Source organism: Scyliorhinus canicula, chromosome 10 (assembly GCF_902713615.1).
Source record: "Scyliorhinus canicula chromosome 10, sScyCan1.1, whole genome shotgun sequence".
Taxonomy (NCBI): Eukaryota; Metazoa; Chordata; class Chondrichthyes; order Carcharhiniformes; family Scyliorhinidae; genus Scyliorhinus; species Scyliorhinus canicula.
In genome coordinates, this window is record NC_052155.1 from 178,813,063 (window position 1) to 178,835,366 (window position 22,304).

A 22,304-nucleotide genomic window follows, 5' to 3' on the forward strand; every position below is an offset into this window, starting at 1 on the left:
AGGACTTAAAGACGGAATGGTAGTTTTACCCCATGGCTGTGTATGTAGCAATGGGGGCTTATTGCTGTCCATGCTTTAATGCTTGAATGTAATAACTGTAACAGGCATTGTGGAATAAAACAAACGTGCCTTTAATGTATCACCATTCACACCTTCAGGACATTTCAATGTGCTTAGCATCCAGTGAAGTACTTTTGAAGTTTAGGGGCGAATGTCACGGTTGCACAGTGGGCAGCACTGTTGCTTCACAGCGCCAGGGACCCGGGTTCGACTCCCGGCTTGAGACACTGTCAGTGCGGAGTCGGCACGTTCCCCCCCTGTCTGCGTGGGTTTCCTCCGGGTGCTCCGGTTTCCTCCCACAAGTCCCGAAAGACGTGCTGTGAGGTAATTTGCACATTCTGAATTCTCCCTCTGTGCACCCGAACAGGCGCCAGAATGTGGCGACTAGGGGCCTTTCACAGTAACTTCATTGCGGTGTTAATGTAAACCTACTTGTGACAATTAAAATTATTATATTTATGGCCTCTCATTGACGGTTTTAAAGGTGAGGGGGCTCATGGAATAAAATGTGCGGTTTGCCTGCCCACCCCAGCCTCTCTTCGATATTACGACAAAGGCATCAGGCAGTCTCCGCCCACCCTTGGGCCCAGCGAATCTCTTAAGTGGCCGACTCTGGAGCTATAGTGTGTTGCAGAAGAAGGCAAGGGTAAGGCAGGCAGCTTTCCCTGCGCAGGCTGTGGTGGACAGGAAAGAGGTTAGCCTGTTTGGTAGTCCCCTGTGCCCATTCATCATGTTTTTAATGTATCGTCACAAGCAGCCTGGTAGCTGATCAGAGGCACTTTAAGGGAACGATTGTGTGCCGCATCGGCCGTTTGCATGGGTAAACAGACAGTCTAACATCCCAGCCTGTAGTGTTAACGTCTGCTAAATAAAGCTCGCGCTTTGATTGAACCGTCAAGGTCTGCAGACTCAATCTTGAATCCACCGCGTAAAAATCTGGCGACGAGATAGGCGAGCAGCGTTTGTCGGCACCCAAAGAAATAAGAAATCATTGAAATCCGCGCTACAGGAAAGCTGGCGACGGGGGTGACAAACAATGGTTTCAACCACCAGACGAACCAAAACAAATGACCAAAAAATCCAAAGCAAACAACCATGCAGAGATTTTTTAAAAAAAATTTTTTTAATAAATTTAGATTACCCAATTATTTTTTCCAATTAAGGAGCAATTTAGCGTGGCCAATCCACCTATCATGCACATCTTTGGGTTGTGGGGGCGAAACCCACGCAAACACAGGGAGAATGTGCAAACTCCACACGGACAGTGACCCAGAGCCGGGATCGAACCTGGGACCTCAGCGCCGTGAGGCAGCAGTGCTAACCACTAGACCACCGTGCTGCCCACAACCATGCAGAGCCCGCCACGTGCTCAGTAGCCGTGAGAAGCAAATACCCTAAAACAAGAGATTTAGAGCGGGGGGGGGGGGGGCTTACAAAACACAAAGGGAAACAGGCTGAGTTCGCATTGTGCCTTGTTTTGAATAGAAAGGAAGCAAGAAAGTGGGAAAAATTTGTGGCACATTGTGCACACGCATGTCCTGCTGCAGAGAAAAATGGTGGGCGGGGGGGGGGCGTTTTGGCGCCATGGAACCATTTGCTGACAATACAGAGCGACAAAGCTCGACAAGGAACAAATCGGCTATTTTGTTCAAGCTAACCAGATGGTAGCAGATAACTTTTCAAAAGCAGTTGTTCACTGAGAGTAACCTGACCTTAAAGGGAGCTTTGGAAGTTGTATACCCTGGAGAGAAAGGGATGGAGTCCTTACAGGGTGTCGAGTGTGAAGAGCTGTAGTCTAGAGTTGGACTTTCTGCAGAACCGATCGTGGATCTGAGGCCCGATTCTCCACCCTGCGCTGAGCGTGATTTCGGGGTGGGGGCTGTGAGAATCCTGGCCATGAGCTGGTGCAACAAACCGATATTGGGTCACTCCATTACTGGACGGTCTGCCGGTGAAGATGGAGGTGGACACTGGGGCAGCGGTCTCATCGGCGCTGGAGACTATCAAGAAAAGCTCTGACATATTGCTCTGTGACCCTCGAAGATAGTGTTAAGATAGTTGGACTAGAGTTGTATCCGTGGAATTGGCAGCCAAAGAAGCTCAAGAATTGAGGTCGCGCGCAAGAATTCACAAGGTGTCGGCTGATACCCGAGCGCAAACACTGGCCATCGGCGTGCCAAAACTGGGCACTCAGCGGTAGATTGGTGCAAAGAAGTCATGTGCACAAACTGCGGCAGAAAGGGCCACATTGCACGGGCTTGTTGGAAAAAGAAACAAGCTTCAGGCAAAAGCTGCAGGGAGCAAGAGCCGAATAAATCAAATGGCAAACTGAATCAAGGAAGAAGCGTCTACGTGTATAAAAAGAACGCGAGAAGGAATTCAATTCACAGTTAAAATCTGATGTCTTTAAATATGTGGGCCAGGGTTCTTCAATAATGGGGCTATGTCCCCACGCCCACCAGAAAACAGGTGCGAATCACTCCAGACTTTTTTCAAAAAGTCCGGAATGATTCTCCAATTTTAAGAGGGGTAGCAGGGCCCCGGCATGTGCCGCGCAGTTCCTGCTGACGATACGGGACCCTGCACTTCCGGCCACAGGTCCGGCGGCCGCTTCCGTGCCAGGCCTGCATAACATGGCGGAGCCACACAGCGGGCCAGTGTGGAAGAAGAAAAGCCCCCCTGGATCGCGCGCACCCGCCAATCGCGGCCCTGGCCATCGAGGAGAAACCCCTCACCCCCCCCCGGAGTCTGAACCCCCTCCCACCAGGCCGCGAGTCCGAGCTCCCGCCGGGTGGAACCACACCAGCGGAACTCGGCGGGAGCTCGGCTGGTCGACCGTGGAGAATCGCTGTGGGGTCCTCTTTCAACGGCCTCCGACCGGCGCCGCATTGACCACGTGCGCACGGCTGGCGGAGAGTCTCCGGTCCGCGGAGAAATGCGTCCGGTCTGCAGACCCGATCGTGGATCTGAGGCCCCATTCTCCGCTCCGCGCTGAGCGTGATTTCGGGGTGGGGCTGTGAGAATCCCGGCCATGAGCTGGTGCAACAAACCGATATTGGGTCACTCCATTACTGGACGGTCTGCCGGTGAAGATGGAGGTGGACACTGGGGCAGCTGTCTCATCGGCGCTGGAGACTATTTATCAAGAAAAGCTCTGACATATTGTTCTGTGACCCTCGAAGATAGTGTTAAAAACCTACACTGAAGAAGTGGTTCTGTTGAGGGGCCGTATTGATGTAACAGTGCGATTAAATGGACAGACGGCAGATTTGTCCTTGCACATAGTCAAAGCAAATTATCCGGCACTAATGGGGAGAACTTGGCTGGAAAAGATCAGATTAATTTGGGCCGAGGTAAATCTCGTGACAGAGTCAGACTCAGGCCTACCCAAAATCTTGAAGAAACATACCATTGTCTTCAACAGTGAGCGGGGAAGCACGAAGGATATCTCAGTAAAGCTGAAGATCAAGGAGGGAAGTCAGGCGAGATGCTTAAAGGCTAAGTTAGTGCCATACACAATCAGACCTAAGGTAGAGACTGAATTAGAATAGCTGGTCAGACAGGAATCCTTGAACCCTTTAATGTGAGTGATTGAGCTACGTCAATCGTGCTTGTGATGAACGTGTACTATTTTTGTCCCCTTATTTGAGGGAAGATGTAGTGGTATTGGAGGCAGTTCAGAGGAGGTTTACTAGGTTGATTCCAGAGATGAGGGGTTTGTCATATGAAGAGAGATTGAACAGTTCAGGACTATACTTTCTAGAGTTTAGAAGAATGAGGGGAGATCAAATTGAAGTACACAAGACAATAAAAGCTACAGATAATATAGAGATGGAGCGGATGCTTCCTTTTGTGGGGCATTCCAAAACGCGAGGTCATTGTCTTCGGATATGGGGCAGAAAATTTAAAATAGAGTTGAGGAGAAATTACTTCTCCCAAAGGGTGATGAATCTGTGGAATTCGCTACCCCAGAGTGTGGTGGATGCTGGGACAGTGAGTAAAAGGAGGAGTTTGACATATCTTTAATTGGTAATGAGTTGAAAGGTTATGGAGAACAGGCAGGATGGTAGGGGTTAAGGCCAGGATGAGATCAGCCATGACTTGATGGCCAAATGGCCTAATTCTGTTCCTATATTTTATGAATTTATGAAAAAAAACAGATTAGCACACAATTGTGGCAATTTTAAAATCACTATTAATCCTGTACTGTGTGCAGAGCAGTACCCTCTACCAATTATTATTGACTTATTTGCTGGGTTGGCTGGACTTCAGTAAACACTTCAGTGAAATCGATTTCAGTCAAGCATAAACAGTTCTTTACGGTTGTGACCCACAAAGGGTTATCTCGATACAAAGATCACCATTTGGCATCACTTCAGCGCCAGCGTTGTTCCAGTGAGCTATGGACCAAGTGGATTAGGCGGAGTCCAGTGTTAAACGGTTAACATCTTGGTTACTGGGAAGAATGAGGAAGAACACCTCCACAACCTAGATGCCACACTCCAGACATTAGAAGATTATGGATTAAGAGTCTGAAAAGACAAATGTGATTTTTTTTCCAATCATCAATTGAATATCTGGGACAAGTCATCGGCGCCAAGGGGCTGTATAGTCTCCTTTGAAAGTCAAAGTCATTACCAAGGCACCTGCACCTCAGAATGTGAACCAACTTTGATCTTTCTGAGCCTTACGAAATTACAACGGAAGGTTTGTCCCTAATCTGGTGTCTATTCTAAAACCCTTGTGCAATCTACTGTGTCAAAATACAAAAATGGAAATGTGCGGATCAATGTGAGAGAGCATTCATGCAAACCAAAGAGACGCTACTTAAGTCAAAAGTCCTGACACATTTTGATCCAAATTTACTCCTGCAGCTGGCATGTGACACATCACCTTATTGGGTTGGGGCGGTGATTTCCCATAAAGCCTACAGGTGAAGAGAAGCTGATAGCCTTTGTGTCGAGGACCTTGAATAAAGCCGAAAGCAATTGGGCGCGATTCTCCGCTCCCCACGCCGTGTGGGAGAATTGCGGGAGGGCCGAGCGACTGATTTCACGCCCCCCGCGATTCTCCCATCCCCCGCTCGAAAGAATCGGCGCTCGCCGTTTTTCACGGCGACCGGCGATTCTCCGGCACGGATGGGCCGAGCGGCCTGCTGTTCGCGACCGGTTCACAACGACGGCAACCACACCTGGTCGCTGCTGTCGTGAACATGGTGCCAAAGGCCCGTTTGAAGCTTGTGGGGGGCGGAGAGGGGAGTGAGCACCACGGCCGTGCTCAGGAGGGGACTGGCCCGCGAACTGTGCCCACCGATCGTCGGGCCGGCGTCTAAAAGCGACGCACTCTTTCCCCTCCGCCGCCCCGCAAGATCAAGCCGCCACATCTCGTGGGGCAGCGGAGGGGAAGACGGCCACCGCGCATGCGCGGGTTTGAGCCGTCAGCCGTCGTGACGTCAGCCGCGCATGCGCGGGTTGGAGCTGGCCAACCTGCGCATGCGCGGTTGATGTCACATAGGCGCCACCGTCGCATCATTCTCGGCGCGCCATCTTGACGCAAGCGTCAAGGCCCGGCGGCTGAGAATAATGGAGCGCCACTCCGGTGGGGGTGAATACGGTGAGAGGAGCGGCCTCCGAGGCCGTTGTGAAACTCGGCCGAGTTCACGACGGCCTTCCCGATTTTTCCCAGGAGTGGAGAATTCCGCCCATAATGCTCGGAAAGGGAAAGATTTTTGGAACAGAACAGTTCTACTAATGCCTGTATGGGAGGAAATGCACTTTATGATAAATCATCGTCCACTCACAACGGTGTTTGGGCCTCATACTGAGCTTGCATCACGGGCAGCGAGCAGACTGCAGAGATGGGCAATGCTCCTTTCAACACACACATACACGATCAAGTATCGTCAGTCAAACCTTCATGGCATTGCAGATGGACTCTGCTGACTGCACTTACTAAATAGTTAATCGATAAGCAGTTTGCGTAGAAACATTTTCTATTTCGAGCAAGTGGATAACACTCCCGTAACCGTGGGACTGGTGAAGAAGCATAGCATGAATGATGTTGTACTGTTAGAGCTTATGGGAATGGTGCTTTGAGGCAAGACTCCAGGAGCAAACTCTGCATTAGAGCCATATTCCACCCAAGGACTTGAATCATCCATACAGTCAGGTTGTCTCCTCTAGGGAATGAGAATCATCAGTCCACCATTATTAAGAAACCATTTATTATTCCAATTACACAAAAGCCCTGTGGTATTTTAAGGATGAAGGAGATTTTTGGTGGTCGGCACTAGATGCTGAAAATGCGGAGAAGGCAGGAATGTATTCGTCTTGTGCAAAAGTGCAGAAGCTGCCTCCGTTAGCCCCGTTGCACCTGTACGAATGGCCAGAAGAGGCTTGGCAAAGGGTACATGTTGATTATGCCGGACCGTTTGAAGGGTGCCTGTTTCTCATTCTCGTCAAGGCTCACTCGAAATGGCCTGAAGTTGCCGTCACGGAGTCAACGTCATTGGAGAACACAAATGAGAGATTGGGTGGGATATCCTCAGCAGATTCGGTCACCCTGAACAACTGGTGAGTGATAATGGGCCGCAGTTCATATCTCAAGAGTTCATGAACTACTTGAAGGAGAACGGAATTCAACACATCCAGCTCCTTATCACACTGTCACTAATGGACAGGCAGAACATTTGTAACATGCGATGAAACATTTGTTAAAGGTAACCCGAGAACAAGGTTCATTATCTAAATATTTGAGTCAATTCCTGCTCACGTTCAGAAATACTGCACACTCAACAACCCAATCTCCAGAATTGGTAATGGTTTAATGTCAACGACGCATGGCATTTGATTTGTTAAAATCACCCAAGGCAACAGAATTAGGTCGTACAGCGGGAGGACAAGGCAAAACATTGTGTTTTCTTTGCCGGGGTCAAGTGGTTCTGGAAAGAAATTATACCGCAAGTGAAAAGTGGATTTCTGCCACCATCTTAGCACAGATGAGATGGGTCTCCTACATAGGGGCTTGTTTAGCACAGGGCTAAATTGCTGGCTTTGAAAGCAGACCAAGGCAGGCCAGCAGCGCGGGTTCAATTCCCGTACCAGCCTCCGCGAACAGGTTCCAGAATGTGGCGACTAGGGGCTTTTCACAGTAACTTCATTTGAAGCCTACTTGTAGCAATAAGCCATTTTCATTTCATTTCATTTCGTACAAACCTGAGACGATGCAATATAGAGAAGGCACGTGGATCAACTTCTGGCAACAAGAACCAATCCGCAAGAGGCAGAACCGACAGAGAATCCAAATCCAGTTGTGCCGAGAGACGAGCCGGACCTTCCCGGGGATCTGACACTAACCAAACCAATTAGGGAAAACAGGAACTCAATTGTGAATCAAACACCGAGTCAACCTCGAGATCACCAGGTCAACTCTGGTTATGATAACCACTGGGGACGTTCACACCAGCTAAAGATGGCAGGGGTTGCAGCAAAGACTGAAAAGCAGATTTCGGAAGTTCGCCGACAACCACACATAGAATGACGACCTCCGGAACATCTGCCTTTTTTTCATAGAATTTACAGTGCAGAAGGAGGCCCATCGAGTCTGCACCAGCTCCTGGAAAGAGTACCCTAACCAAGCCTAAACCTCCACCCCATCCCCATAACCCAGTAACCTCACCCAGCACGAAGGGCAATTTTGTACACGAAGGGCAATTTAGCATGGCCAATCCACCTAACCTGCACATCTTTGGATTGTGGGAGGAAACCGGAGCACCCGGAGGAAACCCACGCACACACGAGGAGAACGTGCAGACTCCGCACAGACAGTGACCCGAGCCGGGAATCGAACCTGGGACCCTGGAGCTGTGAAGCAATTGTGCTATCCACAATGCTACTGTGCGGCCCAGAACGGCTTTGACTGCTTTGTTGATTGATTGGGTGGGAATTATGGCTGTTCACGCTGCCGGGAAATTCCCGTCCCACGTTGGCACACGGGATTCCCGGCAACGAGGGGTGCAATCAACGGGGAATTCCCGTTGACAATGGCGGGGCCGGTAGATACCATTGGTGGGCTGCCTCCCCGCCAAAAATCCCACCCATAGTGCATATTGCTAATTGATTGTTTATATTAATGACCTTTGATTTAAGGGGGGAGGAATTACTATATTCAGTGTTTCCTCAGAAGCAGCCTTGTAGCGAAACAGGGGCAATTGAAGGAAACAATTGTGTGAAGTCATCTCGGCCTGCAGTTTTCACATCGCCTCAATAAAGCTCTACCTGTTGGTTGAACCTCCAAGGCCTGCAGATGCAATCTTGAATCCCCCCCCCCCCAGATGATATCACACTTTAAGCCTTGCCCCCTCCCTGACTTCTAAAACATAGGCCACCCACTCCTCTCCTGTCAGGCAGGCCAGAGCAAAATCCCCAAGCTACCTGGAGTTGGGGATCCATTGCTCTTCATCTTTGCAGACTGCGTGTAGTCCCAGCAGTGGCCACACCTTGATCCTGGCACTGCTGAGGCTCCAGAGCCACCAGTCAATCAGATTGGCCAGCAACTTGCCAGGGCAGGATTTCCTCCCTGTTGGGGAAAGAGGTCCCATTCTTAACCAATTAAGGTTGCCCCCTAGCGTGAAATGGCTGCGGAGCAGTCAGGTTTCTGGTCAGCACGGTGCCGCTGAATGTTCCGACCTGTAACAGGTAATCCATCTCCACCAGCCCCCTCCCACCCCCACCACCCGGAAATTCCACTCCATGGTCATTGCTATTTAAAACATTGTGATTACCTCCTGAAATAAGATTCTAAAATAAAAAAACAATCTCATAAGGACTAAACCAATATTTTATTAATCGACTGCATTGTGCATTATTCCCCAAATACTATTTTTTTTCCGCACAACTTCAGATATATCCTCGATGTGAATGTTTACTGAAATCTTGAACTAACAAAAAAGCAAGGTGGATCCAGCTGTTCAAAGTCGCCAGCCCAGGCTTTTGAGCACACTGGGGTGGAATTGAAGCATTTAAACCAGAGTCTCATTTCACATTTGTATGGTTCAGTTGGGCAGTAATGGTCCCACAGCAAGGTTTGATATTCCTCCCTTACATTCAGCCAACATGGCAAAAGCACATTTGCCATGAAGCACATTCATTAGGATGTTGGCCTGGGGTCGCTTTCCTTAAGCAGTGAAGGCTGAGGGGGGACCTGATCGAAGTGTACAAAATTCTAAAGGATACAGAGAGGGTAGATAGGAAGAAACTTTACCCCTTAGAAGAAGGGTCAATAACCAGGGAGTATCGATTTAAGGTCAGGGGCAGGGGATTTGAGGGAAAACCTTTTCACCCAGCGGGTGATGGGAATCTGGAACTCGCTGCCTGAAAGGGTGGCAGAGGCGGGAACCCTCACAAGACTTAAGAAGCATTTAGATGAGCACTTGAAACACCAGAGCGTACGAGGCTATAGTGCTGGAAAATGGGGTTCGAAGGGATAGGTGCTTGATTGCTGCGAAGACATGATGGGCTGAAGGGCCTCTTCCTTGTCGTATGACTCTATGACATTGTCTGGTTTTTCGTTTCATTGCCATTTGTGGGGTCTTGCTGTGCATGCAACGCGTCCTTTGTTAAGTGTTAATGCGCTTCAAAAACGATTCATTTTAGGTGAGGTTTATTTTGAGATCTCTGAGAAATACGGTGAGGTCCTGCACAATTACAAGTTCTTCTTAATTGTATCATGTCTGCTGACTTGAGCAGGGGTTCCGGGGACAAAGGTTTTTTTGTGGACATCCGCGTCATTAGCAGAGTCGCATATTCAGCGGTCATTAATAAAATTAACGGAGCACTCTCTGCGGACTGGAATTCCAAAGTAGAGGCTCGAAATGTCGACTCTGTTTCTTCACAGATGCTGCCAGACCTGCCGGGTTCTCCCCGTTCTTCCTGTTTTAATTCAGATCTCCAGCATCCGCAGTATGTTGCTTTCACTCCCTGCGTATTTGCGTGCGTCAATTTCAAAGGACGGGAAACGATGGGAGATGTTTGCCTGTCAATTTGCAATAAACCACCCTTGGGAGCTATGGAGGCCTCAGGCCTTAAGGGAAGTCACACAGTGTCAGATAACGCACCTCTAGGTGCACAAGATAATCTTGTGGGCGACCTCACTTAACTAAACATCATGATTGCCACAACAGCTAAGAATAAATTCCAAATTATTCAAAACAATAAATGACTTCTGCCTAAATATTGCAAAAACGTGGTGAATTACCAGATAAATTATTGGGAAGATGCTTGTAAAGTAAGCCAACTTCATGATACAGGACTAATTTTCTAGTAATTCAACCTTCAGGCTGAAGAGACTCCATAATTGCAGCATTAAAATGCCATTTATTTTCCAGTAGAATCCTACTTGTTTGTCTGCTAAATTTTAAATGCTATGGTGCAGTCATAGAAATATTCCAAATGAATAAATAAGTCCTTTATGAATGCTTCTATTGCACCAGTGAATGAGCAAATGTTAATGATCATAAATCATGAGCAGACTTTTCTTGTAATTATCCTTGATCCCGTACTTTCTTAAATTTATTGTGCCAGAATCCACCAAGACGTCAGTCAAATGGTTACGTTAATCACGTCAACAATTATCTTTGCGTTTCTCGTGTTACTTTTACTGGTTTGAGACCTCGCTGTTGGCGGTTGAGTGCAGAGTAGTACCAAGTTCATAGTGTGCTCTCCTATACTTTACACTCCAGTTGTCCTTCTGCAAAAGTGGGAAGAATAAACAGGTTTGCATTCATGTAGCACCTTTTTTACAACCTCAGGCCATCCCAGAGTGCTTTACAGCCAATGTAGCATTTCCAATTAGAAGTCGCTCCAAAGAAAGAAACACGACAGGCAATTTGCGGACGGGAGGCTCCCACAACAGCAATGACATAATGACCAGATATTCTGATAAGGGAGAAGCTGTTAGTCAGGAGGCAGAGGACATCTCTTCACTGAGGGCGGCACCGTAGCACAGTGGCTAGCACTGTTGCTTCACAGCTCCAGGGTCCCAGGTTCGATTCCGAGCTTGGGTCACTCTCTGTGCGGAGTCTGCATGTTCTCCCTGTGCCTGATTGGGTTTACTCCGGGTGCTCCGGTTTCCTCCCACAGTCCAAAGATGTGCAGGTTAGGTGGATTGGCCATGCTAAATCGTCCTTCGTGTCCAAAAAGACTAGGTAGGGTTACTGGGTTACGGGGATAGGGTGGAGGTGTGGGCTTAAGTGGGGTGCTCTTTCTGGACTTGATGGGCCGAATGGCCTCCTTCTGCAGTGTAAATTCTGTGGTGCTATGATACTATGATACTGAATCGTTCTATGGGATCCTTTACTTCCATCTGAGTGGTTGAACATTCCATCTGAAAGACTCCACGTCCTACAGTGCAGCGCTCCCTCAGTACTGCACTGGGGTGTCAGAATGTATTACATACTCCAGTCTCCAGTGTAGGGCTTGAACCCAAAACCTTTTGACTCAGAGAGAGGGCTAGCACTGCCCCGCAGCTCAATCATCCAGCCATTGCCATCAAATAGCTTGTCTTCAATCCCCTGCCATTGTACACACCAAAATAAATAAATTATTGCTTTCGACCATATGCTCCAAATACCTACAGGCATTTTTGTCATATTCATGTTCATATTTACTGCTTAAACATAAAATCAATTTCATTTTAGGTAATTTAATTTGCAATGATACTCCGTCTCACAAAGGTATCATTTATGTATTCAGCTGAATGAAACAGGAACCTACCAAAGGATGGGGCACTGCAAATTGAATTGATGCCCAAAGTTTGAAAATAAATCTTCCAAAGCAGAATTTGAAATCAAGTGTCAAATCAAATCGTCATGAGAAAAGCTCCAAGGTACAATTTGTGTTTTTTTGTTGTTTGCAAACAGATTAACATCACCCACTATGCGTTCCGAATTCACCAGTGCTTTGACTTCTGTTGAAATGGACTTGATGTCCGCTCTCATAGTGATTCGCATAAACATGAACGAATGTTTACATCAAAAAATTCACAGTTTGATATGATACTCAGGGAAAAATTTACAAAAGGTGAACAGAATGTTTTGTAAGATGAATCCAGACATTCAGAAGTGATGCTCAATCCTATTTCTTGCAGTTATCAGGCATTACGGTCTTCCGGCATTGTATCTGGAAGAAAATAAAAGACGTTCGTAACTCATGGACCGTAAAATGCAAAGAACGGCACTGGCACTTTCCACAAATACAAAAGTATTTTACATTTTCCCATAAGTTATGTAAAACAATGGACTTGCATTATTAACTTCCACGGGATTTCTTCCTATGCTCTGGGCTCCATGGCCATGCCTTTCTCTAGGGTTCCCGTGGATCATTTGTCAACGTTTAGCAGATAATAATAATATTTTTATTGTCACAAGTAGGCTTACATTAACGCTGAACTGAAGTTACTGTGCAAAGCCCCTAATCGCTACATTCCGGCGACTGTTCGGGTACACTGAGGGAGAATACAGAATGTCCAAATTACCTAACAGCACGTCTTGGGGTAACCCTGTCAAAACCTCAGCTGCCTTTTTGTGGTTCAGACCCTGGCCACAGCCCTCAGCCTGGTCTTTCATTGTGGGGTTGAATATCATCCTCTTCATCCACTGGCCCACAAAGGTCCAACTAGGCCTCCATGAGGTCGAGGATATGGGATTTCCTTGTGTGAGGAATTACCATCCTTGGCAAACACCCATACGTGCATCTGGTCTTCCATGGTGGGCACGTGAGGAAAAGAGGAAGAGGGTGGCCATGGGCCTGCTCCAACTGAAGGCCAAATTAAGCATGCTGTATAAATGCAACTCGTTGTTGTTGTGGCCTGGCAGCTTGTTGTATTTTTCCAGGGTTAGTTTTAACTTCTTTAGACTAAGAGTTGTCCGCCGGTCAAAGCAGCCCAAGTGGTGGAGGTCCCAGTATTGGGGAGTGGCCTATGGGTGGCCACCCCACTTGGGATCAAGGTGGGTGTTGCTTCCCCCCACACTCCCGATATTTCCAGGAAAAGGGAATTAAGGGCCGGCAGGTAGGGGAGGTGAACAGTCAAGGATGTCAGGCTCGCCTTTCCACCCTGCTGGTCCAGTCAGAGGGACTGCCAGCTCTGGAACTTTGGCTGTGCCACAGAGGGTTGTGGGCACAGAGAATTGTGTGGTTGCCTCCATTTTGACGTGCCCCGGAAGACTGAGCATAAAATACATTTTTAAGTCGGCCAAGGCAGCAGGGCCTTAGGAACAGAGGGGAAACCCCTACAGCACTCGCCAAAATGTCACTGCATGACACACTTACACGTGTGGACATATAATTCATGCTCCAAACTTGAGACCTCCCTCCAAGGATGTGTGTCAAATTTAATGTAGGGGTCCTGCCATGGGTCGGTAAACTGGGATGTATCCAATTCACCTTGAAGAGCTGCTGGCCAATCAAAGGGCTGGTATCTAAGCTGTTTCAGCAGTGCCATTAGCAGTGGTGGCCACTCCTGGGACTGCACCTGGAGGAACGGCACATTCTGATGGACAACCACCTTCACAACCAGGCCAGTGCGGTCTGGGGATGCTGGGGCCAGTTAGGCAGGTCTCGGTGAGGGGACTGAGGTGGTAGTATTGGTGGAGACAGGTGATGGCGCTGCCACAGGGCGGACATTGTTGCTGGTGGTTGCTTACTAGCCAGAGCGATCGATTTATATCAATTAGTCTATAACAGACCCAGGCAGGATATGAGGGAATCTCCCAGCTATTTGGAGCCTTGGGAACCATTGGTCCATAGTCACCTTTTTCCTCCCAAGTTTCGAATATTTACTACAAATCATTCATCTCCAATTGCTCATATATTGGGTGGGATTCTCCACAACCCGGGCACACTTTGATGGACACCCACCCTCGCAACCAGGTACATGTGACGCGGAGATGCTGAGGCCAATCAGACAGGCCTGGTGTATTTTGCAGGGGTAGAGGTGACCCATCCTTGGTAGGTGGCGGGATCGTCTGGTCCCTCCACTGTCGATGGGATTTCCTGTTGTCCGGAAGGTCCAGTTGGCGGGAACGGCTGGAAAATCCCGCCCATTGGATCCCCAAATGTAAAGCATCTGAATGAAATCTATCCAATTTGCATCCGGACGAGTCAATACGAACTGTTTCCACCATGGAGATGGTTGCTCCATAGATTGGTCACTCAACCCGCTGAATTAGGTTTTCAATCGGTTAAATGTTAACCGACCTCTCTTGAAGTACAGGCCATTAATTCTACTGTTGTGGACAAGGTGACAAGCATGTCTCGGTCACTTTCCCCACACACTGCTCTCTTTTCCCATTCCCCTCTTCCTTTCTGACCAATATCCATTGGAGGTGATCTGGTAAATGAAGCACCCCTATGCTCTCAGCAGGCAGCCACACTCAAAGGGGCTGTGGGTCAGAGACAGGGCTGCAACAATGCTGCCCTAAATCCAACCCTGCCCATTGGAAGCGGCGATGGGTCTGGAAGGTTATATGAGTTATCACTGCACATACTATCATATTTCTCCTTAACCTCCTCTGCTTTATGTGTAGGAGCAATCTCAGAGTTAAAGAACACTGCCTCCAATCACATTCTCTTTCCCCTATCTCGATTTAAATCAGGGGAATAATTTGTAATAAAGATATTATTCTGTCTGAGCTGACACACTTATGTTAAATTACGCCTTTGAAATACTCCTCACTGCTGCTAAATGTACAAGATGGGCATACACAGGTTTTTAAAAAATTATCTTCAATAATAAAACAGCTGTGGCATTTATTTCTTTGTGCTGTTTACCATGTTATCTGTGGATTTAACAGATTCTGAATATACTTCTAGTTACATTGCACAGTGCCCCTCTTCATTACAAATGACCCACCCCATCGATTGTACTTCATTAACCATTAATATGCTTTGAGAGTTCTTTTAGTATTGGAATCTAACAAATTTATTACCCCAAAAAGTAGGATAAAGCCACTAATCTTAATTGAATTAAGCTGCGCTAAGCTATTAAAAGCCATTTGTTGGCAAATTACAGTATTGCAATGTTAAATTATATGTAAATAATTTAACTTCCTGATTTGTTTGGTTATAACCATGATAGAGTACATGGTATAATCTAATCTCTTTCAGATAGAGACGCCTATTTCTTTAGTGCATGCGTGAGCTGTTTTGTATTTTGCTGACTAAAGTTGATGAGCATCATGTGGCATCAATTAACTTTTTCTTATCCATTCACAGGATGCAGGCACCACAGGCAGGGCCATCCCTAACTGCTCTGGGGAAGTTGGTGGTCTTCTTGAACAGTTGCAATCTATTGATTAACAGGTGTTGGAAATGTGAAAGTTCAGTAACACACCACTGTACTAGCTCACTTTCTTGTGCTTGAACAAAGTATTATCAGTATCTTATCCTAGAATTCTCATTTTATCGAATGGAAGTGTCAAAGCAGACATATGACTTACCAACAAAAGTTGAGCAAGTCGATAATATAACCCATACATCTTTAATGACTTAAACGAGTACCATATGGTCCCCAAGAAAATGTCAGTAACACATTTGGGTAAATCTACAGATCACATATTCCCAGCTGGTTGCCTTGTTTAATTAGAACATGGGATGGAGAATTGATATCATAGCATTGCGGCCTTCTCTCTAGCCCACGCCCCAATCGAGCAGGCTCCTCGTCCGACAGCCAAGCCAACCTAAATGGAGATGTTCTGAAAGTCCTCAGCAAGCATCCTCCACCCACTCCTCCTTTCATACTTACCAGTCAAAAGCATGGACTAAACCCAGTAATTTGCCCCATCTACATTCAATAAACTCTCTTGGGCCTTACCAGTCATTGATACAACACATGCCAAATTCCACACCCCCATAAACAAAGAAGGGAACTTATTTTTTTAATACAAATTCAGTGTACCCAATTCATTTTTTCCAATTGAGGGGCAATTTAGTGTGGCCAATCCACCTACCCTGCACATCTTTTGGGTTGTGGGGGTGAAACCCACGCAAACACGGGGAGAATGTGCAAACTCCACACGGACAGTGATCCAGAGCCGGGATCGAACCTGGGACCTCGGCGCCGTGAGGCAGCAGTGCTAATCATTGCATCGTCGTGCTGCCGCTAAGAAAGCAATTTATACAGTGCCTTTCACAATCTTAGGGTGTCCCAAAGGACTTTATAGTCAAGTAAGTACGTTTGAACGATAGCCGCTGTTGTAATGTAGCAAGCTGGCAATGTGATAATGATCAGATGACATATTTTTGTGATTGAAGGATAATAATTGGCCAGGTGACCAGGGATAACTCCCTTGCTCTTCTTCAAAACAGAGCCATGGGATCTTTCATGTCCACCTGAGAGAGAGGGCAAACAGGGGCCAGATTCTCTGACCCTGAGGCTACGTTTTGATGCCATCGTAAACACCGCCGCATTTCACGACGGCGTCAACATGCCCTCAGGAGCAGCGACCCACGCCACTCCAGCTGCCGATGCCGGCATCAAATTGCGCCGTGAGTCTGCGCATGCAGACTGCGACCGGCGCCAATGCACGTATGCGCAGTGGGACCGGCGCGATTGCGTGCATGCGCGGTGGCTTCCTTCTCCGCGCTGGCCCCGACGCAACATGGCGAAGGGATACAGGGGCCGGCGGGGAGCAAAAGAGGCCCCCAGCCCGAGAGGCCGGCCCGCTGATCGGTAGGTCCCGACCGTGGGCCAGGCTACAGCGGAGGCCCCCCCCCCCCCACCCACCCCCCGGGGTCGGAATCCCCCTCACCCCCACCAGGCTTTTCCCAAAAGGATGCACGCCGAGGTCCCGCTGGGTAAGACCACACGTGGGCAGCGCCGGCCACGTGGGCAGCGCCGACGGGACTCAGATTTTATTTGCGGCCACTCGGTCCATCCAGGGCGGAGAATCGCCGAGGGGGGGCCGCGTAGAGCGGCTCTCGAAGGTGCCACACCGGCGCCAATGTCGCCGATTCTCCACTCAGAATCGGCGGACCGGCGACAGGGTGGCGTCGCGCGATTCGCGCCCGGACCGGCGATTCTCCGGCCTGGCGTAGCCAGAGAGAGCCCCGCCCAGGGGTTCAATGTTTCATCCAAAAGACAGCACATTGGACAGTGCCACATTCTCTCCATGCTGCACTGCAGTGTCAGCTGACATTTGGGACTACCAAGTTTTTAAAAGCTCACAAAAGCCAGCAGCTGAACCTGATGCCACCAAAACTCAAAAGATCTAAATCAGCTAAATTTTAGATATGGATTTTTTTCTAACTGGAATATTTGGATCATTCAATAGATTGTTTGGTTGGTAGTCCACCACTGCCAAGTTAATGGAGGATATGGTCAATTCGCAAAATAGTTGTCCCGAACCCCCACGTTTGCCCTTGCTCAGTTCATATTGATTTTGAACATGGGTCCAAATTAATGTAGCAAAAACATTGGATTTGCATCACAATGTATCAACATTCCGTGGTCAAAGAGGTAGGTTGGAAGAAAAGTCTTAAAAGAAGTGAGACGAGGAAGAGATGCAGAGCGACTTAGGGAGGGAATTCCAAGCCAGAATTTTACATTGCTTGGGTCGGCACGTACCAGGCTCAGAAGTGTGTGAAATTCTGGCATGAGATGTCGGGCGCACTCGCAGAATAATTCGCTCGGTGGGCATGTGCGAGAGTCAAAAGCGTCAGGGGACTGAGGTCTGTGTGTGATAGGGCTGCCCCAATGTGTGATGACGGACAAAATCCTCAGGCCCCAAAAGTAAGCAGCTGAAGGCATGGTCGTCCACAGAGGCGCGATTAAATTCAAGGTTGTGCAAGGGCCAGAATTGAAGGAAAAATACAATTCATGGATGGGGAGAAATAAATCACATTTCAGGTTAATATATTTAATTGTAACATAAAAATGATGCGCGTCACTTTATTTCGGGAAATGTTAATTGTCACATTGGCGAGGTGGAGGAGTTATCAGTGTGTGTGGAAGAGAAGTAAAAAGAATGGATATTTTTCAAAAAATCTTTAATGTCTATTTTGCACTGTGAAAAACAAATCAGTTCTACCAGCACTCAGTGGTCCTGACTTTTTGTACTTCTAGTTATGATGAATCCCTCCCAACAAGGCACAGCTTGAAAAGTGCTCGAATCCAGCTCTGTGTTAAATGGATGGGTTGCCATTTCCAATGTTATAGGCAAGCACCATTAAAGTGCAAATCAACACATTTGTGCTGCATTTTTTTACAGAAGTTAAAGAGCCTGGTGAAGGAGCGAAAGGCAAGCTGGCTGCAAAGAGCAGGCTGTTACTAACTCTGGGAAGCAGCTGCTAATCCCATCGCTTGCACTCAGAGGATTCCAGTGCCAGGCACTCACACTCGGGACTCCTTCACAGTCTCGAATTGACTTCCCAGTGTGACCTCCATTCCAATATGAATGCAAGTGAGGAAATTGCAGTCACAAATGGTGTTTTCGGTTTATCGGCAGCTGAAGGAAGTCATTGCAGAACATGGATCATACTTTGAAGAGAATGTGACAGGGAAGCTGAGGCCCTGAGAAATTACAAAAAAAAGACACGAAACCCACCATTGAACAAACACCCACATATAACAAGTATAATGTGTGGCAAACTAATGTTATTTACATGGTGGGTTGACTGCATACAGACACAGCTGCCTGCCATGCTCTTTCTGCTTAGAGACTAGTTCACTCCATTTTCTTTTCCCTTTTTAATGATTAACAAGCCACCATGAAGACATTTACCAATGATTTGTGGGTATTTAAAAGAAATATAACTACCGTGCCATCTTGGCAAATACTTGCAAAGGATTATTTGTTAAGTGAATGAAAATTGAATGTACAGAACGTATAGCACAGAAACAGGCCATTCAGCCCATCAGTTCCATGCTCCACATGAGCCTCCTCCCAGCATATTTCCCCTCAACCCATCAAAACATCCCTCCATTACTCCCCTCCCCCAACCACATTTTTGAGTTTAGTAATCTAGCTTCCCCACAATTGCATTTACCATAAACTGTGGCATAGATGGTGATCCAGTGTATCGGACAACCCAATTTTTCCAGTGCTAATATACTCGGCCTATGCTCGGCATCTCAGTTAGTTCCCCATTATTCAGCATATAATTACATGTTTTGGACGATGCGTTACAAGTCGGCCACAATATTTCAGTTCAGAGATACATGTTTAACGATGTACTCGCCTCACAACTCGGTGCATGGGATCAAGCAGGCAATATGGGCCATGTTGCCAAAAACATGCAAAGCGTGCCCATAAACCGGAGGCCACACAGGGCCGCCGACGAACAGGAATCGGTACTCCTGGGAGAATCTGGTTACAATTTCACAGTCAAAAACATTTGCTAACACCTCAAATAACTGTGCAGCAGTGGGGGGAATTTGGTGTTTGTGAAAAAACTGGTGAGAGAATGGAAGAGGAAAGAGTCTACCCTGAAGAAGGCTCCCAGCGACAAATGCACCATGGGATCAGGAACCAGCCACTGGCCAGGTCTTGAGAAATACGTATCGGGATAGCTGCTTGAAAATTCATCAGAATTCTTATATCGTCACCAGAACTGCAGCGCGTCGATATGAATGTAAATGGGTCAAATCTGATTGAAGCCCAGCAACAATTTCAGAACAAGACTAGTCACTGTCGATCTTTTACGGAAGGGGATGTCTAGTGTTGCAACCGAAGACCAAGACCAGGATAGGGAGGGAAAGGGCTCTCTTGTCCTCGGCTCAGTGCTGGGAGGGCTGCCAAAAGGGGAAGGTATGTCACAATTGTAGACTCTTGCTCCTCACGGTTTGACATTGAACCTACCTTCTTGGTGTCAACCATGTTCCCGGGTGCTACCGCTATAGGTAACCCTGAATGGAGCAAGTCCAAAAGCTGCTTAGGGCTCCACAATTTGCCAGACAGGAACTAAAACAGGTATTCGCCCCTTCATTAACAATTCCAGTTGTTTAAGATACATTTCAGCTGACTATCCCAAGAATCTGAATGGCCCAGCATTGGGTTAGACGTCTTGTACACATCTTTGAGTTGCAAGACATGGTCTCCAAAATGGGTCTCTATTATATCGATTTGATGCCATAAAATGAGGTTGGCTTTCTTGTCCTACGTGTCAAGAACCATCAATGTGAGGTGGATCTCCTATTGCATTAAAGAAGCTTTCATCATTTACTGATTATATAGTTTATACACAACAGACCTTTCTGCGTGCAATAATCTTTGGAATCTTGTTCATTCTTGGTCTTTCTAATTTTCTTAAGTCCTTACCTCGTTTGACAATCGCGACACTGAAGCATGTTGGGGCATTTTGCTAAACGCAAACTGTTGATGTATAAAGGATACTCACATGCTCCTCTGCCTTTCTCGAAGTTCAGATGGTGTGGAGGATTGTAACGCATTGTCCACATTGTTCACCTGCCTCTGTATTTGCGTGTCCACCTCACCCCCTGCGTTGATTGCGCTACTAATTGCACCGAACACCTGAGATGGTTTCGGAAGAAATAGGGAGAAAAAAAATCGCTTTACTTTGCATTCCCTAAAATGGGAGAAATAATGCGTACAATTTTAGCCCAACCCTCCCCCATTGGTACAAACCAGGCGGAGAGTGATGGCTGTTGAATTAATGGATGTCTCAGTCCCCATACTAACTGCTCCTTTGAGTAGGTCAGGCACAGGCTTTGATAACACTGGCTGAAACTATTGATCCAAGAAAAATAAAACACTAAATTAATTTTTTTTTAAAATTTAGAGTACCCAATTATTTTTTTCCAATTAAGGGGCAATTTAGCGTGGCCAATTCACCTACTCTGCACATCTTTTAGGTTGTGAGGGTGAAACCCACGTAAACCTGGGGAGAATGTGCAAACTCCACACGGACAGTGACCCAGAGCCGGGTTCGAACCTGGGACCTTAGTGTCGTGAGGCAACAGGGCTAACCCACTCGCCACCGTGCTGCCCGTAAACACTAAATTCATAAGGAGTAGGAGCTGGAGGAGGCCATTTGGCCCTTCACATCTGTTCTGGCATTCAATAAGATCATGGCTGAACTTTTAACTGAACGCTATCCTACTGCACTTTCCCCAGGTTGTTTATTTCCCTTAGTTCTCAAAAAATGTTTTCCCTCTATCCTAAATATACTCAAGTGCTGGGCGTCCACAGCCCCGCTCTGGGGTTTTCCAAAGATTCACTAAATGACTGATTCCCCGCCAAGATAAATTTATTTGCCAAGATTCTGGGAGCCAAGGTGGCCGCACAAACCGGATTTCCTCTCCCCACCTTATACTTTCCCCGTACTGAAGGTCTAACTGGCTGTGGCCACGTATTTCAACACCACCCCACCATTAAGATTGTTAAGGCCTCTGCGTCTCCCACTTTGCCGATTCTTGAGCCGATTGAGTCCTCCTCTCACCGTGGGCGGGATTCTCCCCTACCTGGCGGGGCGGGGAGCCCAGGCGGGATGGAGTGGTGTGAACCAATCCGGCGCCGGGCCAAGCACAAACCTTGAGGGGCTAGGCCCCCGCCGGAGTGGTTGGCGCCCCGCCGGCTGGTGGGAACGGCCATTGGCACCACGCCAGCTGGGGCCAAAGGGACTTCGCCGGCCGGGGAAGTCCGCGCATACGCCGGAGCGTCAGTGGCTGCTGATGTCATCCCCCCGTGAAGACTATGGTGAACACGGAAGGAAAAGAGCGCCCCCACGGCACAGGCCCGCCCACCGATCGGTGGTCCCCGATCGCGGGCCAGGCCACCGTGAGGGCACCCCCGGGGCCAGATCGCCCCGCGCACCCCCAGGACGCATGGTCCCGCCGGTAAGGTAGGTAGTTTGATTCACGCCGGCGGGACCGGTGTGACAGCGGCGGGTCTTCGGCCCATTGCGGGCCGGAGCGCGGCGCGATTTCCGCTCCCGCCGAATCTCTGGTGCCGGAGACTTCGGTAGGCGGCGGGTGCGGGATTCACGCTGGCCCCCGCCGATTCTCCGACCCGGCGGGGGGGTCGGAGAATCCTGCCCAATTTCTTTATTCATTCAGGGGACGTGGGCGTACCTAATTGCCCCTTGAACGAGTCCATTTCAGAGGGCGTTTAAGAGTCAGCCGCATTGTTGTGGGTCTGGAGTCACATGTAGGCCTGGCCGGGTAAGAATGGCAGACCCCCCACATTACGCCCAAGAACATCTGTGAACCAGATGGATTTTTGACAACAATCA

General features: G+C 48.0%; 1 protein-coding gene across 7 annotated transcripts in view; it reads right to left on the reverse strand.

The window, feature by feature from the left end:
* Nucleotides 1-11,703: 11,703 nt before the first annotated feature.
* ofcc1 (orofacial cleft 1 candidate 1) overlaps nt 11,704-22,304 on the reverse strand; it is a 220,670-nt gene continuing 210,069 nt past the window's right edge. For 6 of the 7 annotated variants that reach the window (XM_038810230.1, XM_038810225.1, XM_038810231.1 and 3 more), the window contains 2 exons: nt 20,451-20,584; nt 11,704-12,236 (listed from right to left, as the gene is read on the reverse strand). In XM_038810230.1, the coding sequence (XP_038666158.1) occupies nt 12,215-12,236; nt 20,451-20,584 (156 nt within the window). In that variant the 3' untranslated portion in view covers nt 11,704-12,214. The remainder of the gene's footprint in view (nt 12,237-20,450; nt 20,585-22,304) is intronic. The other variant, XM_038810227.1, reaches the window with a different exon arrangement.